This window comes from Myodes glareolus, chromosome 19 (genome assembly GCF_982192425.1).
Source record: "Myodes glareolus chromosome 19, mMyoGla1.1, whole genome shotgun sequence".
NCBI lineage: Eukaryota > Metazoa > Chordata > Mammalia > Rodentia > Cricetidae > Myodes > Myodes glareolus.
In genome coordinates this window covers 5761627-5778321 of record NC_142044.1, presented here as the reverse complement: position 1 = coordinate 5778321, position 16695 = coordinate 5761627, and the positions used below count along the sequence as shown (strand labels likewise).

Here is a 16695-nt window from a genome sequence, read left to right as displayed (position 1 = left end):
TCAACTAGCTTTCCTTGGAATGGGTGTAAAACAGGACTGGAAAGATGGCTTGGTGATTAAGAGCAATGGCTGCTCTTTCAGTGGACCCAGGTTCAATTCCTTGTACCCACATGGCAGCTAACTGACAACTGTCTCAGTAGGAATGAATGCTGACTCGGAATTCTTTGGGTAAACAGCCAGGAGTTGTAGAGCTGGGTCGGATGATAGGCCTATTGTTTGCTTTGCCAGCATTCTCTGTACAGACTTGCTCTATCAGCTTGAATAGTATTTCCCTCAGCTGGTGCTAAATGCTTCTCAGTGCTCTCAGAATTTCCGAACCTGTACTTTTGCTCAGCATGACAAGTTCATCCCCAGTGTCACTCCTTGCTAAGGCAACTCATGGACCAAGTTACCCAAATACAAGATTGAGAATTATTCTTGTAATTCACTAAAATTTCAGTTCCCAATATTTACCAAGTATTATTAATTTCATTTGTTAAATCTTTTCTATTTCTCCATTTTCTTCATATGTGTCCTTTTCACGTGTTTTTTTTCCTTCAAACCAACCATGCAGATACTCTTCAAAGTGGCCGTTTCAGTGAACAAACTTCCCACGCCCAGCCCGAGGCAAGCACTCAGTGTAGGACCTACAGTCATAACCCCAAGCCCATTAGCAGAACACAGAGGTCCTAAACAATCAAGGAGCTATTGCCGTATATTCATTCTGTGCTGTAACTTATGACAATACTCCAAAACATATTGTTTTTATCATTTCAATGATTTTCTTCTCTATTTTTAAAAATGTCACTGAAACCCTAACTTACAGTGACATGAATCTAATTAATTCCTGATGAGTTTCAAGATAACATTGAGTTGTTGTCTCCTAAATGGAACAATTATGTAAAAATCCACCACCAGTTACCAATCAATGTTAATAATTTCTTTGTATATGCATTGCCATAGCAGAAATAAATACCAGGAAAATAAGTAGGATACAGAAGTAAATTTTAAAAATATGAGCAGGATATTCAATCAAGAGAGGATATATTTTAACAAATAATGGTCAAATAATAGATACCATTTTTAAACAAGAAGGAAAAAAATGAGACTTCTACAATTAGTTATTATTTCTTTCTTGAAGTAGCAAGTGTACCAAATATTATTTATATTTCTATTATTGTACCCCAAAGAAACAAGACAGGCTTTTCATGTCAAGTCTCTTAAGCCTAGATTTTTGGGATTGCTCAGTCGGGACTGGGAACACCACATGCATATCAAATCTGGATGCCTTTACTCCATGTTTATTTCCTGCTAGTTCTGTCTTGTGGATAATGCTCAAAAATATGAAAAATTGTTTTTATTTACTATATTTGAAAATTTCTAGATATAACAGTCATATGATGGCCCAGTTAAATATATAAACACATATTTATAGAAGAATTATCAGATGGGAGCACAAGCTATCTCAAAAACTAAGCTAAATACCTGGCTTCTTAGAGATGAGCGCTGTTCTCTTCACACGCTTCAATGAAAACACAATTTTCCCGTAAAGAAATCAGCTAAACTAAGGAAAAGCTGAGTATTTAGTTCAAAAGTCATTCACTGTGCAAAAAAAGGAATAAATAAAGCTTGAAGTTCGTTAAATAAGAAAGTATCTTAAGGGCAGTTACAACATTCCTGAGAATTAATTAGTTCCTAGAGGATGAGGAAGAACAGGTGAGTCTGGAACCAAGCTAAAGCAGGTGGAAGGGCAGGGTTTGCTAAAGCAGGCAGGAGGGCAGAGTTTGCTACTGAAATGAAGAAACACAGGAGGTCACACTAACCCGGCGAGAGATGAAGATGAGGTATGGGCATGGAGAATCTACTAGGAAAATAACATTTAAACTGAGATTACAAAGACAGAACAAGCTTCAATGACAATCTGCATGCGTGTCCCCAAAGCAGAACGGTGCAGGAAGCTCAGTCAGTTTCAAGGGAAAAAGTCAATGTTATACACGAAGAAAAGCCCATTAGAATAACATCGGCCTTCTCAAAGAAGACGCTAAAAGCCCAAAGGCCCACATAGATGCTCTACAAGCTCAGAAAGACCACAGGTGCAAGTCTAGGCTACTGTATCCAGCAAAACTATCACAACCAAGAGAGAAAGAAAAACATCTCACAATAAAAACAAGTCCTGCCCACTAATCAAGCTCTGGAGAAGTCACAAGAAGGAAGATTCCAGTCTGAAGAGAAAGCTAACTGCACCGAAAATGATACAAAAAATAGATAATCAAATACATAATCCCAAAGCATTAAATCACAAAAGAGGTGGGGAAGGGCAAAATAATAAATCAGTCAAAACAGCAAAATAATAGCAATAAATAAGCATTTTTCATTAATAACTCTCAATATTAATGGTCTCATTTCCCCAATAAAAAGACACAAACAAAGAAATTAGTTTAGAAAACAGGATTAACCATTCTGCTGTCTACAAGAAACACACAGAAGGTGAGATCTGTCCTTAAGGAAAACACTGTTTAGAAAAACAAGGTGGAAAGAAGTATTTCAAGCAAATGCAACTAAGAAGCATGCAGATACAGTTATTTTAATAAAAGATAGACTTTCAACTGACATTAATCAGAGGAGATAAGGAAAAACATTACATACTCATTTAAAAATGCACCAAAAAGATAATACGCTTCTAAACATTTATCCATAAACGCAAGGGCACACAAGTTCATGAACTTTGACACAGACGCTACTACAGCTGAACTCCATCCTGACACTGACTAGTTGACAGTGGGTAACCTCAGTACTCCATTGTCACCAACAGACAGCTATCCAGACAAAAAGGAAGCAAAAAAAGAAAAAAAAAAGGAATTGTAAACAACATTAATTACAAGGGAACTCACAGAGGATGTAAGCTACCTGTGACCTCAGTCACTTGATGCACATCCTTGCTTTTGTCCCTCTCCTTCTCACTGCATCCTTCTAACAATGTATAACCTGCCCCTCTCACCCAAAACACCCATCGCTCCTATAAGAGGGACTTCAGGAGGCCAGCAGGGGCTGCTCTCTCAAATCCCAATTTAGGGGAGGCAGCTGACTGGCCAGTTCTGGGTGCACCCAAAATACAGCTTGCTTGAATTGGACAACCATGGACTTGGTCTTTTTCCCTCACAAGTATCAGGTTTAACATTTGGAGTTCCCCAGTGAGATTCATCATCCACTGTACCCTTCACTCCAGGTCCTTTGAGGGGCTGAGCCACCCGGGGGAAATGCACTTTGGGATATTAATCCAAGGCTCCAGGGTAGGCCTTCATCCCAGGGACAGATGGAACTAACACAGAATTCTGCCAGTCTTTCAAAGAAGAACTAACATCATAGTCCTCAAATTACTCGCAAAAACGAACTGAAGGAACACTGACTGATTCTTTTTATGAAGCCACTATTACCCTGATAACAAGTGGTACAAAGACTACTCAAAAGAAAATTATAGACCAACGTCTTTAAGAACATAGATTCATAAAAAGAGTTTGGCAATGATTCTTCTGTTTCTATATTGTGAAATACATTAAGGAGTATAGGTATTAGCTCTTCCTGGAAGTTCCGGTAGAATTCTGCATTGAAACCATCTGGTCCTGGGCTTTTTTTGGTAGGGAGATTTTTAATAACAGCTTCTAATTCTTCACGACTGACAGGTCTATTTAGATTGTTCACCTGTTCTTGGTTCAACTTTGGTAAATGGTACTTATCTAAAAAAAATGTCCATTTCTTTTACATTTTCCAACTTTGTGGCATATAAATTTTCGTAGTAAGATCTAATGATTCTCTGAATTTCCTCTGTGTCTGTGGTTATGTCCCCCTTTTCATTTCTGATCTTATTAATTTGCATGTTCTCTCTCTGCCGTTTGATTAATTTGGATAGGGGCTTGTCGATCTTGTTGATTTTCTCCAAGAACCAGCTTTTTGATTCATTGATTCTTTGGATTGTTTTCTGTGTTTCTATTTTGTTGATTTCAGCCCTCAGTTTGATTATTTCCAGTCTTCTACTCCTCCTGGGTGAATTAGCTTCTTTTTTTTCCGAGAGCTTTCAAGTGTGCTGTTAAGTCTCCAATGTGTTGGATGGCGATACAGACGGAGACCCATATTGGAACACCGAACTGAGCACTCCACGGTCCAAATGAGGAGCAGAAGGATGAAGAAAATATAAAAAGTAATCAGGACTGTGAGGGATGCGAGCACCCACTGATACAAGGGGACTGATATAATGAGAGTTCACCAAGGCCTGTTGGACTGGGACTGAACGAGGACGTGATCCAACCAGACTCTCTGAATGTGGCTGGCCTGGAGCCTTTTTGAAAAGCCATTGACAATGACACTGGGACTTGCTTCCTCTGCATATACTGGATTTTGGCGCTCCAGTCTGTTTGGACTCTCACCTTTCCTGGACCTGGAGGGAGGGGGGGAACTTCCCCACAGGGCAGGAAACCCTGACTGCTCTAGGGGATGGAGAGGGAGGAGGAGAGGGAGTGGGGGGAGTGGGAGGGTGTTGGGAGGAGGGGCTGAAATGGAAACTTTTATAATTTAATAAAAAAAAAATTATCCATTATGATCAAGTAGGCTTCATCCCAGAGATGCAGGGCTGGTTCAACATACACAAATCTATCAATGTAATCCATCATATAAATAAACTGAAAGAAAAAAACCATATGATCATAAAAAAAAGAACATAGATTCAAAAATGCTCAATGAAATACATGCAAACCAAATTCAAGAACACATTACAAAGATTATTCACAACGATTAACTTGGCTTCCTCTCAAAGATACACGGATGGTTCAGCATACAAACACATAAACAAACAAAAACTACCACATATACTAAAAGACAAAAGCCACATGATCTCTCTCATTAGTGTCGTGGGATTATTGTAACCAAGAAAATGAAAGACTTGCATAATAAAAACTTTAAGACATTGAATAAAGAAGCTGAAGAAGACCACAGATGTAAAGATCTCCCAGGTTCCTGGATCAGTAGGAACAATATTGTGAAAGCGGCCATCCTACCAACATAAAACTACAGATCCAATGCAATCCCCAACTTCATATGTAAAAACCAAAAGCACAGGAAAACTAAAACAATCCTGAATAATAATAATAATAATAATAATAATAATAATAATAATAATAAAAACTGCTGGAGACAACACATTCCAGATCTCACCTTGTTTGATAGAGCTATAGCAGTAAAAACATCGGGGCATTAGTATAAAAACAGACATGCTGATCAGAGGATCGAATTAAAGACCCAGACAGAAGCTCACGCACAGAGAGACCCCTGACTTTTGGCAAAGACATCAATGATACATGCTCGAGTAAAAACAGCATATTCAGCAAATGGTGCTCATCAAACTGCATAGCTATGTATAGAAGAAAGAAAACAGATCCATATTTATCACCCTGAATGAAACTCAACTTCAAATGGATCAAGGACCTCAACTTAGTGGAACTGCTACCCTGAATCTGGCAGAGAATAAAGTGAAGAATAGTCTTGAACTTGCTGGCACAGGAAGGGCCTTTCTCAATAAGTACCCAGAAGCACAGGTGTAAAAACCAAAATTAATGATCGGGACCTCATGAAGCTAAAAAGTTTCTGTACAGTAAAAGACACAATCACCGGAGTTAAGGACAACATACAGAATGAGAAAAGTCTTTAACAACAATAGATCTGACAGAGGGTTATTATCTAGAATACAGAAAGGAAACCTAAATAAAAAAATGAACAAACAAAACACTGAACACCAGGAAAAGAATTATCCAAATTTAAAAATGGGGATTAAACTAAACAGTTTTGTCAAAGATGAAACACAAATGGCTAAGAAACACTTTCTAAACTGTTCAACATGCTTAGCAAACAGGGGATGCAAATCAAAACCACTCTGACATTTTGTATTACCCAGGTCAGAATGGCCAAGAATAATAAAACAAATGGCAGGATTTGCAGGCAAGGATTCAGGGAAAGAGGAGCAGTTATTCATTGCTGGTAGAAGCGCAAAGCAGTGTGAGGGGTTTTCAGAAAGCTGAAAACTGATCTACCACACAATCCAGCTATACCACTCTTCGGCTCTACATCTTCCCACAGAGATATTGACTCATGCGTGTTTCTTTCGGCTCTATTTATAATAGTCAGAAACTAGAAAAAGCCTAGATGTGAATAGGACCAAGCGTGGAGAAGGACTCTCTCAAGGAAGTATAGAGAGAATACAGTGTTATAATGAAATGAAGGGCAGCCTAGAACAGGAGGATTAAATGTGGAGGGCTGAGTGAGCAGGTGAAGGAGGGAGTGTGAGGAGGGACAGCCAACATTCAAAGCTCTTTCAAAAGCCATTTGAAAAACTGATACTGTAGATGTTTCCTAAAACAAATACATTGTGAAAGAAATTTAAACATAGTTATCACATATTGGGGTTGGGCAGCATTTCCCAATAGATATAATACGCCATCAATTAACATTTCCAGTACTGTGAATGTGTTACATCTTGAGTCACTAGCCAAAGGAGTCCCAGAGACTCTGCAAGCAGCATAGGCTACTGACAAGTGTATTGGTTACTCTCCACAATCTGACCCTAATGAGACCCTAATGGTAAAAAGTCCACTTACTTATCAAACACTGAGACACTAGAAATTCATCCCTACTAACTAGCATTCATGATTCTAGAAGGTAACTGTGTGCTACTAGAGGTAAAAAGTAGTCATTAATTTCACTCAGCTATAAATCCCGAGATTTGTACTTCAACCCACCTGCAGAATCGCCCACTTTGCAACAGTGTTACAAATATTTTGGGAGTAACTAACCACTTCTTGATTGGATTTAAGGTCTATTCCATGAGATAAAACCTGCTAACAGACCAAGAACCTGAGACTAGATAGGTCATGGGTGCCAGGGGAAATCCTGCTACTATTACTCTGTTAAGCAACATAGCAATGAAATGATTTCTAATGACAGAGTACTATACCAATAGATGGGTGCACTGTCCAGCCCTGATCAGAGAAGCTTCTTCTTATGGTAGACAATAATCAATAAACACAGAGACCCACAACTGGACAATGTGCACAGAATGAGAGACTTTAGAACACTAATCTGTATATAAGAGTATTTTTACAGTCCGAGTGAGTGTTCAGGGTGCAGGTGTATAATAGTATTTTCACAGTTTGAGTGTTTAGGGTGTAGGTGCATAAGTGTATTTTCACATTTTGCAAGGTAAATCTATAACTGTCGCAAACAAGAAATTGTCAGAAATATATTGAACAACAGTAAAAAGCAAAATACAAAGAAACAGTTACTACTGAGGAAAACTAACAGAAAAGACTAAAAAATATGAAAGAAAATTAAAGTTAGCAATCATAATACTTAAGTTAGAATTACCCAATTTCCATTACATTTATTGAAAAACATCAGCAAAATTGGTTGCTAGGATTTATCATCAAAGTTTTCTTTTGGATTTCCTTCCATATTTATCTATGTGATTTCAAGATTCAAGAATTTACCCATTAGGTTTTCGTAGTTTTTTAAAATTCTGCATATCAATATCAACTCCTTCCTAATTAAACAGGGATAAGGAAGGTCACACATAGCATAATATGTAATTCCTGATTTACTCGAGGTGAACACATCACCAAGCTATCACCAAAATCCTCTTCCCTGCCTAACTGGTCTGAAAATGCTGCCAGTGAAATAGCTCAAAGCTCCAGTCACTTTCCCCAAGGGTGGGTCGGTAAACATTCAGGAAGAGGGGACAGAGAGACTGTAAGAACAAGATGCGGGGAGGAGAACCATGAAAACCTGTCACCAGGACACGGCATGGCTGCTGCAGCCATGAACTCACAGAAGAGGCAGTTATCTGCAAGACTTGCTCAACTATCCCATCAACACTCCATCATGGATGGGGGCAGGAATCTTGAGGCCCCACCCACGCACAAGGGCTTGAAAGCAGTTAAAGGTTGCTGAGGAAGAGGTTACACCTCACAGAGAGGTTGCCCATACCAAGTGATTCAGCTCCACCCGTGCCCATGACACACACACAGATATACATGGACACACGCACTCACACATGCATGCACACCACAAAAAGACATCGAAGTGGAAGGAGGGTTTATTGGGAAGAAAAAGGAATTTGGAAAAATAGGAGGGGGCTGAGAGAGGATGGAGGGAGGCATTTAATCAGAAAACATTATACATGTATGAATTTGTGAAAAATAAGTAAAATATCATTAAAAATGGAAAAGTAGCTACAAATGGCCTTGAGAACTTAATGAACATTAGACATCTTCTTTCCTTCTCTTCCCAGTGAGATCCATGTTCTGCTAAATGCCAGGCAAGTGATTTTTCCCACTAAAATAAATTTACTATTTTTAAGTACTAGACATATTTTACCCAAAATTTATTAGAAAATTTCTTGTTTAGAATAAGTTAGAACAAGGCTGAAATGAAAGAGTTGTTCCCACAGACTGAGCACTCTGAGACCCAAGCTTAGTTACTGTGCAGGAGCAGGCTTCTGTCTCAGAACGAGTAACCGCAGACCAATCAGGTCAACACACTTCAAATTAGTGTCGTCTTGAGAAGCAGAGAAGCGGGGCAGTAGGTGGGGAAGACATGTACGAATAAGCCAGTGTTAATTACATATCAGATCGGGAGGCTAGCAAGGGAGGGGGGAACGTCAACTCTACTGCTACTCTCCTTTTTGGTAGCAAAGTTTACTTAATCCCTAATAAAACAATATTCTGGATAATAAAAAGATGATTCTAGTCTATCAAAGAGAAGGTATTTGTGACATTGTAATTCGAACAGTTTCTACACTTTTACTTTACAGTATTAGGGTACTATTTCTGTATTTTATTAATAATCACACATGTATATATAGATATAAACAAAACTAAAGTGGTTACCACAGACAGGAGCATGCAACTCTACACACAGACTCAAGTGTAAGAAAAGTATACCTTCCGTCCCTGTGGTGATGCTCAGAGCTCCGACTGTATCTGGAGCGAGGTAGAGTAAGAAAATGACTGCAAGCGTGGCAGAAACAAGAATAAAATGAGACTCAGGAAAGAAGTGAAAAGGTATAGTTTAGTTCTAAAAGCTGATCCAACAGATAATCAGATAGTAAGCGAAGCAAATGAAATTGCTACTGAAAAGCTTGGCCATCTTCTCAGTGCCCACTGGAGTATGGCAGCGCAAAGGATTAAATAAACCAAATACTCTAAAAATAAAATGCAACCAAATATGACATTTAGATTTTAATTAAATGATAAAATTAAGTATTACTTTAATATACTGAGCACCATCTTTAAGCAAATGTTATGTTTCAAAGATGTTTTCCTTATTTTAAGGAGAAAAGGTGAGAAGAAAAATTTAATAAAACAACCAGCTAGCGTAAGGACTCAGAGGTGACATCTAAAATCTATAATGCTTAGGATATTTAATGAGGCTCCGTTTTTCTTTCCTTGTTCCATTCCTGGCGGCTTACATCAGGTTTCTGCATCCACTGAACAAGTTTCCTACCTGCAAACCCTTCCTCTTCGGACCCAGGTCGCTCTTCACCCACTTCCTGCCCTCTCTCACCCACCATGCCACTGCCCTCCATCTAGGTCCAGCAGGCCCTAGAGCCCTCCAGGACAGGACGTGGTCCCCAACCCAGCTTGTCCATGCTCAGCATTCCAAGCCTGTCTCCACTCTCTATGAAAGTCCTACGCATCCTTAAAGTCCGGATTCTCTTTGAATCCTTTTCTATTAAACGTGAACAAGTTGTTCTCTTCATAACTGCTGCTTCTGTTCTGACAATAGCAGACTCAGTCTCACAGCATTTTACTTTCTATAATTAGTAAATATATAATAATGTGTATAATAAATCAAGATAGTGTCATTTCTAAATTTCTGTACACAATGGATGACCCACTACGTACTTATGAGTAGACATCACATTTTAGTAATTGGTTGTCTTTATATAAGATATGAATAAAGGCCAGGTGCTGGTGGCATACGCCTTTAATCCCAGCACTCAGGGCTCAGAGGCAGGTGGATCTCTGTGAGTTTAAGGCCAGCCTGGTCTACAGAGCAAATTCCAGGACAGTCATAGCTACACAGAGAAACCCTGTCTCAAAAAGCCAAAAAAGAGAAAAGAAAATTGCATCAGTATCTGAGGTAACCTAGAGGTTTACAAATCAAGGTATTTCCATTTCGAGCATATAAATCCCTTACATGAAAACTTATCCTTTCTCTTCTGATAGTTAAGCAGAAGACAGGAATGATTATGGGGACACAAGGAAGGAAGGAAATCTAATTGAAAGCTCTGCCAGCTGAGAAGCAAGAACTCCAGCACCGTCATCTTTACTTTGAAAGTTGCTAACATGAAACACTATTCTTTGCATGGACAGATGTCTTACATTAAAAGCCGAAACCAGCCACAAGGCCCGAACGTGCATGGTCATGGCAGTACTCATGTGTCCCCCTGGATGTTTGAGATGCTCTAACCAGGCTGCTGCCTTTGTGGGCTGTAACGTCACGCTACTTTCTGATCCCTGTGATCTTACCACGTGCCATCCCAACAGGAATCCTCCTGGAAACACCCTGAGATCTGATTTAGACCCCTTAGCAAACCACTGAAGTTAGTAACTTCGAAAGCCACTAAAATGGTGTAAATGACTATATATACAAACAATGAAAGGGGACTCTGTCTTAGGGAAGCCCACACCTGGGTTCTGAACTCTTTCCTTCTGAGCACCTGTCTTTTCCTTCACCTTTCCTCTTAAATACTTTTATTAACATATCATTTATCTAATCCCCAAGCTGACTAGTCCTTGTATTCTTCTCTATGCCAAAGCCACACCATTCAGTTAGCACAGAGCTGAGGTCCCTAATAGACTACAGGGACTCTTCCAGATGTGGAGGGGGGCAGCTTGGAGCTATGCCTCCTCTACTCCACCAACTCGGATTCTAAAACTTTTCTTGTGATACTAAAATCATACTTATGGAAATGAAAATGACCAATATAAAAATATACTGCAATTGGATGATTGTGGTGCATGCCGTTAATCCCAGCATTGAAAAGGCAGAGGCAGACTGATCTCTGTGAGTTTGAGACCAACCTGGTCTACAGAGTGAGTTCTGATACAGTCAGGGCTACACAGAGAAACCCTGTCTTTAAAACAAATTAACCCCCAAACCCAAAACCAACAAAAGCCAAATATATGTGTGTGTATGAGTGTGTGTATATGTATGTATATGTATATATATGTACTACATATGTTATGATGTTATTAAAATATATAATACTCTCTACATATATTCTAATAGTAAGTTAACTCCTACAACTAAAATCTTAAAAATATCCTGTTCTAAAGCCACATGTTCATATCTCTCAAAACTGATGATCACAGGGAAACAACAGTTACCATAGTTACCAGCGTTTACTAAAGAAACAATGAGTCTAAAGGTGCAGAGAAAGGGGAATAAGAAATAAAATAATCTCCATTTACAATGCATTAAACTAATAATCTGCATGCAAGTGCTTGCATTATTTGTAAGTGGAATTGACTTTCCACAACAGAGTAAGATTTAGACTAATGATAACAGAGTGAGAGAGATAAGAATCAAAGAGGCAATAAGATATGGTTACAGAATTTTTAAATGCTACCCATAAAGATAATGAATGCTATATCTCATGCATAACCCTGAAATTTAATAAACTATAATACAATGCAAATAGCTACATATCACATGGAATATCAGTGTAAAAGCCTTCACACACAATTTCCCAACATGTTGCCAAATATTTCACACCAAACTCCATGATGTGGGATGTGTTTTGTTTCTGTAAGTTTGCTCTTGTTAATTGAATAAACATTCCCATTTCTCAAAGGTGCCATCTTCTATATTTGGCCACAATACCTGAATCAACTAATTCCTTATTTTTTAAAACTTTTCTCTGTTGTCATTTTTTTGTTATTTCAGGCTGTTAATCATTAAATATAAAATATTTGAGAGTCAATGTTTTCTTAATGTTATATGTACGGCACATTTTTTTTCATTAACTACTACAAATTTTTCTTTCTTTTTTAAAGAGTGTCTTATACAGTTCAGTCTCTCATTGAACTAGCTAACTTGAATGCCTGAACCTCCTGAACTATCTTGTGAGGACCAGGATTACAATATGCACACTGCCTTGCTTTGATGTGGAATGTCCTTCTGTATATTGCTGCTTTTATTGGTTGATGAAGAAAACTGTTTTGGGCAATGGCAGAGTAAAGCCAGATGGGAAATTCAGAGAGAGAGAGAGAGAGAGAGAGAGAGAGAGAGAGAGAGAGAGAGAGAGAAAGAGAAGAGGGAGTCAGGGAGATGCCACATAGCTGCCCAAGGAGAAAAATGTAGGAAACTTATCAGTAGGCCACAGCCTCATTGTGATACACAGATTAATAGAAATGGGTTAATTCAAGATGTCAGAGCTAGGTAGAAATATTCCTAAACTATTGTTCAGGCAGTGTTGAATTAATATAGTTTCTGTGTGATTATTTGGGTCTGGACTACTAGGAAATCTCTGTCTACATTGTTCAACTAACAATACAAACTTTTGATAAAATATGGCTATGTGTTATACTTTGTGGTCACTGGTTTTCTGATAAGGAATTTAAAAGTCTCATTGGAGGTAGTGCCAGTTAATTTATATAATTCTATATAATAAATTTTATAGATTCAGAAATAAAATGCATGATTTTCTCCAAACATACTTAAAATTCTAAAGAACACTTGGCTCCATACCCCATGAAGAGTTTCTAATTCAACACATTAGAATTTATAAGGAGGCTGATGTGCACAGCCTTTAACATCCCTAATACTCTAATGACTGACACAAGTCATTGGCCTTTTAATACACTCTGAGTCTCGTGTAGGTCAAAGTTTGGTCACTATGACAAAACACTTGATAAAACTTATTTCAAAGATGAAAAATTTATTTTGAACCAATTCCAGATGTTAATCCACCATGACAGAGATGGTGATGTGAACAAGAACAGTTCCTCTAAGGTAGCCAGGAGACAGAGAAAGGAGACCTACCCTACCAGGGTTCCCTCATAATCCTTCCGCTAGCTAGGTTCACAGCCTACCGGGAAACCACCAAGGCAGGTCTTCCTCTCTTAGCTAACCTCCTGGAAATTCCCCAGAACCACACAAAAGTGGCTTTATAAGTCACCCAGACATATATCAAACCCAATTAAATTGAGTGGATTCAAAAGTCTATAAAATGATATTCATAAACATAATAGACATTCAGATGCAGCTCATTACTGGAAATCCTTAAGGATATTAGACCAGAATAGACATTAAGAGAGAACATTGTTCAGTGAATGTTGCTTCTTGTATTAATGAATTACACAGATAAAGTAATACTAGAAATGCTTTCTACTGTTTGTGTCTATTGAAATGAAATTTTACTTTACATAGTTTTAAAAAGACTTGAGGTAGATCCCAGCAAAGAATAACTATTCTCTGCACATCTACATCCTCCCTTATGAAAGTGAGGGAAAAAAATCACATGGATCTACTTATCTACCTTCTTTAAAACTTCCACAGATAAACATTTGAATATTATTGTTACACTAAAAGATTCATAAGAATCATAAAGAAGAAAAGCATAATGACCACATAAAATAGGAATTATCTGGGTTTTAAAATATATTAAAGGCAAATGGTCCCATGTTTGTGGTCATTAAACCTAGAAATATGTACTGTAAAATACTGAAAAATATTAGTAATTTAATATAACAGTAAACAGTTATTTTGCAATTTTATTCTATTACTCTCTATAAGGATTAGTCTATATTTTTGAGCTTCATATTGAGAATATTTTTTCATTAAATGATCACTTTATGTAAGCTTATAAGAAATTTAAAGTCATTTAGACAATTTTATTCCCTCAATAAACAGAATTTCAATGGCTAAGAAGCTTGTGACAGCTATATAAATAATTTGAATGCTAATAAAGTTCACTAACATTCTATTAGGCAACCAAAATATATATTGATCCTTTTTATGACACGTTCCAAGTCTGAGCAAGCCACCGTGGTGACCTCACCTTCACTATGTACTGGTAAGCGTGTCTCCAGATAGACAGTACACTGATGACCGCCCCTAGGGTACTGGTTACACAAAAAGTTTAAAAAATTTAAAAAGCAAAAAAGTTAAATAGTTTTCAAACTGACACTAATAGAACTATTAATTTAGTAACTGCTCAGTTTCTTCTTTAATCCCACACACAAAAATCAGCATATGCTTGGCACTATCAATGTAGAAGGCAACTGTACGTTTTCTTTTTTCTTATGTGCACGAATTGAGCATTAATCTTGATTCAAACCAAACGATTTTTTTTATACATCCTGACAGTTACTGGTCCTGTCCATGAACTTCAGCGACAAGGAAGGTTCTATGTCATCATATTTCCTCAGTACTAGAGTGGACTTTATCATCACCTTATCCTAAACGTATTTGAGAGTTGGAAAAAAATCCAATGGTATTTCTTATATATAACACAATTGAATTAGAAAGTTAATTAATTTTTTTAAATTTAGTAGTAATTAATGTAAGCATTTTAACATACCATGTTATTCCTAAGCTAGTCACATTTAATGGGGCAAAATCAGAGACTTCTTGCCAACACAGCACGTGTAGCTCTGTCAGATGCTAAAACAACACTGAAGGCCATGGGAGAGAATTTCTTGGAGAATTATAATAAAGGTTTCCTAAAGAAAGTAGACTCCGTCTCAAGATTTCTGTATAGGAAAAAGCCACACTATTGCTCTGAATCTGCTGAAGACTTTAATCTCTATCGGCCTATTGATATATATTACACAGGATAATTTGCTATGTGCAGGTAAAAGAAATTTTTACATTCTAATTATCATTACAATGTCTCACGCAAATTTGCTACCTATTTTTATATAATCTTGTCTTGACAGAGTCGAGTCAGGCAGCACTGGCCGGCCTCTTAGTTGTGACCTTCCTGATCTCCATCCCGAGCGCCGGGATTCTAAACCTGCGCCCTGGTACTCAGGAGAGCCAGTCAGCGCTCAGGGAGCCACAGCGGTTGGGCGACCCATGGTACTCAAGAGAGTCACGGTGCTCAGGTGACCCATGATAGTCAGGTTCAACCTGTTTTGCTTTCCTTATCAAGAACACATGTTAACCTTTCCTTGTAAACAAAGGGCTATCTTAAGAGAAACTGTAGAAATGTAAAGAAAAGGCAGCATTTGGAATCTCACATGAGACAAAGGACAGATAAGATATTTACAATAACCTTTCCTGAAGGCAGCAGGTTCAGCGAGAGCTAATGGTGCTTACCTGTCTCTGTCTGGAGAATAATGGTCATCCACGACCCGGTGCCTGTCCATCCGGCTAATCGTATTGTAATGACCAGGAGCCCGTGTCCCTCGCAGCCCCTGTTCCACGTTCCTACTAAGACAGTAAGATAATTAAATACCTGACTGAGCTATAGCATCTCCCCCACAAAATAATAATAAAATCTATTTTTTGGTTTTTTTGTATCTCTGATGAAAAATATTTCATTTGAAGATTAACAGTTAATTGAGGATCTGGCTGATCTTGCAGATACATTAAGAGCCCAATAAGAGAGTATCCTTCAGGAAAAGATAAAGAATATCATACCTTACTGATGGGCAACACCCAATTCTCTCTAATCATAATCACTGATATAATGCTTAATATTTGTATGCAATTTAAAGCTACTTTTTCTTAACCAGTTTGAACTCTTAGGGCAAATAACACACAAATCTTGCCAGGTAACAAACTATCCCATGTCACTTCCGAGTTCCATTGCAATGGCGTCTTGTTCTTCTTTAAAAGGATAATCCAAAGGATAATTTATTTTTAGAGGTTATTATGGTAATTTAGGCAAAATTCACCCTAACTACCTAGCTATATGCAAAATTTACATACTATCTTACCTTTGTGGAGGAGGGACACTCGGTGACCATGACCTAGTCCTTCCTATAGCATCTACTCGATGAGGAGACCCTGATGGAGAGCAATGGTTTGATGACATCACTTGTTCTGGCACTGATAACGTGGAGCTTTGAAGGTCTCGAGTATCGTGACGATAATCTAGGGACAGAAAATAAAGTAATAATTATCTGCACCCCAAGTTCTTTGTGTTGCACTAAGAAACATAAAATACTAGTGAGCCTGACATACTTTTAATGTGATAATTGCAAAGTATAACAAACACAGTAATGTTTGAAACCTTGTCAGCACAAAAATGAAAAGGGAAGGACATTTGGTAGTTACCGTGGTAGTCACTATTTGAGAGTTACCGTGGTAGTCACTATCTGATAGTTACCGTGGTAGTCACTATCTGATAGTTACCATGGTAGTCACTATCTGATAGTTACCATGGTAGTCACTATCTGATAGTTACCATGGTAGTTACTATCTGATAGTTACCGTGGTAGTCACTATCTGATAGTTACCGTGGTAGTCACTATCTGAGAGTTACTGTGTTCAAGATTGTCCTAAAATATTTCACCCTATAAACTTAAATATTTCTTGGATATTGTTAATATTCACAGTTCATACGATGCTTCATCATCTGTACTTACATGTTAAATAAGGTCAACCGCACTACCTAACACTCAATGCTGTGCTTCTTGAAATACGCGGCAGAGCTAAGAA

The 16695-nt window shown here is 37.9% G+C and overlaps 1 protein-coding gene across 49 annotated transcripts in view; it reads right to left on the bottom strand.

The window, feature by feature from the left end:
* The window catches only part of Rims2 (regulating synaptic membrane exocytosis 2), a 431117-nt gene that overhangs the window by 163103 nt on the left and 251319 nt on the right, over window positions 1-16695 (bottom strand). For 22 of the 49 annotated variants that reach the window (XM_085679024.2, XM_085679026.2, XM_085679031.2 and 19 more), the window contains 3 exons: window positions 15972-16128; window positions 15349-15462; window positions 8961-9026 (listed from right to left, as the gene is read on the bottom strand). In XM_085679024.2, coding sequence (XP_085535150.2) covers window positions 8961-9026; window positions 15349-15462; window positions 15972-16128 — 337 coding nt within the window. The remainder of the gene's footprint in view (window positions 1-8960; window positions 9027-15348; window positions 15463-15971; window positions 16129-16695) is intronic. The other 27 variants (XM_085679037.2, XM_085679028.2, XM_085679048.2 and 24 more) reach the window with 3 other exon arrangements.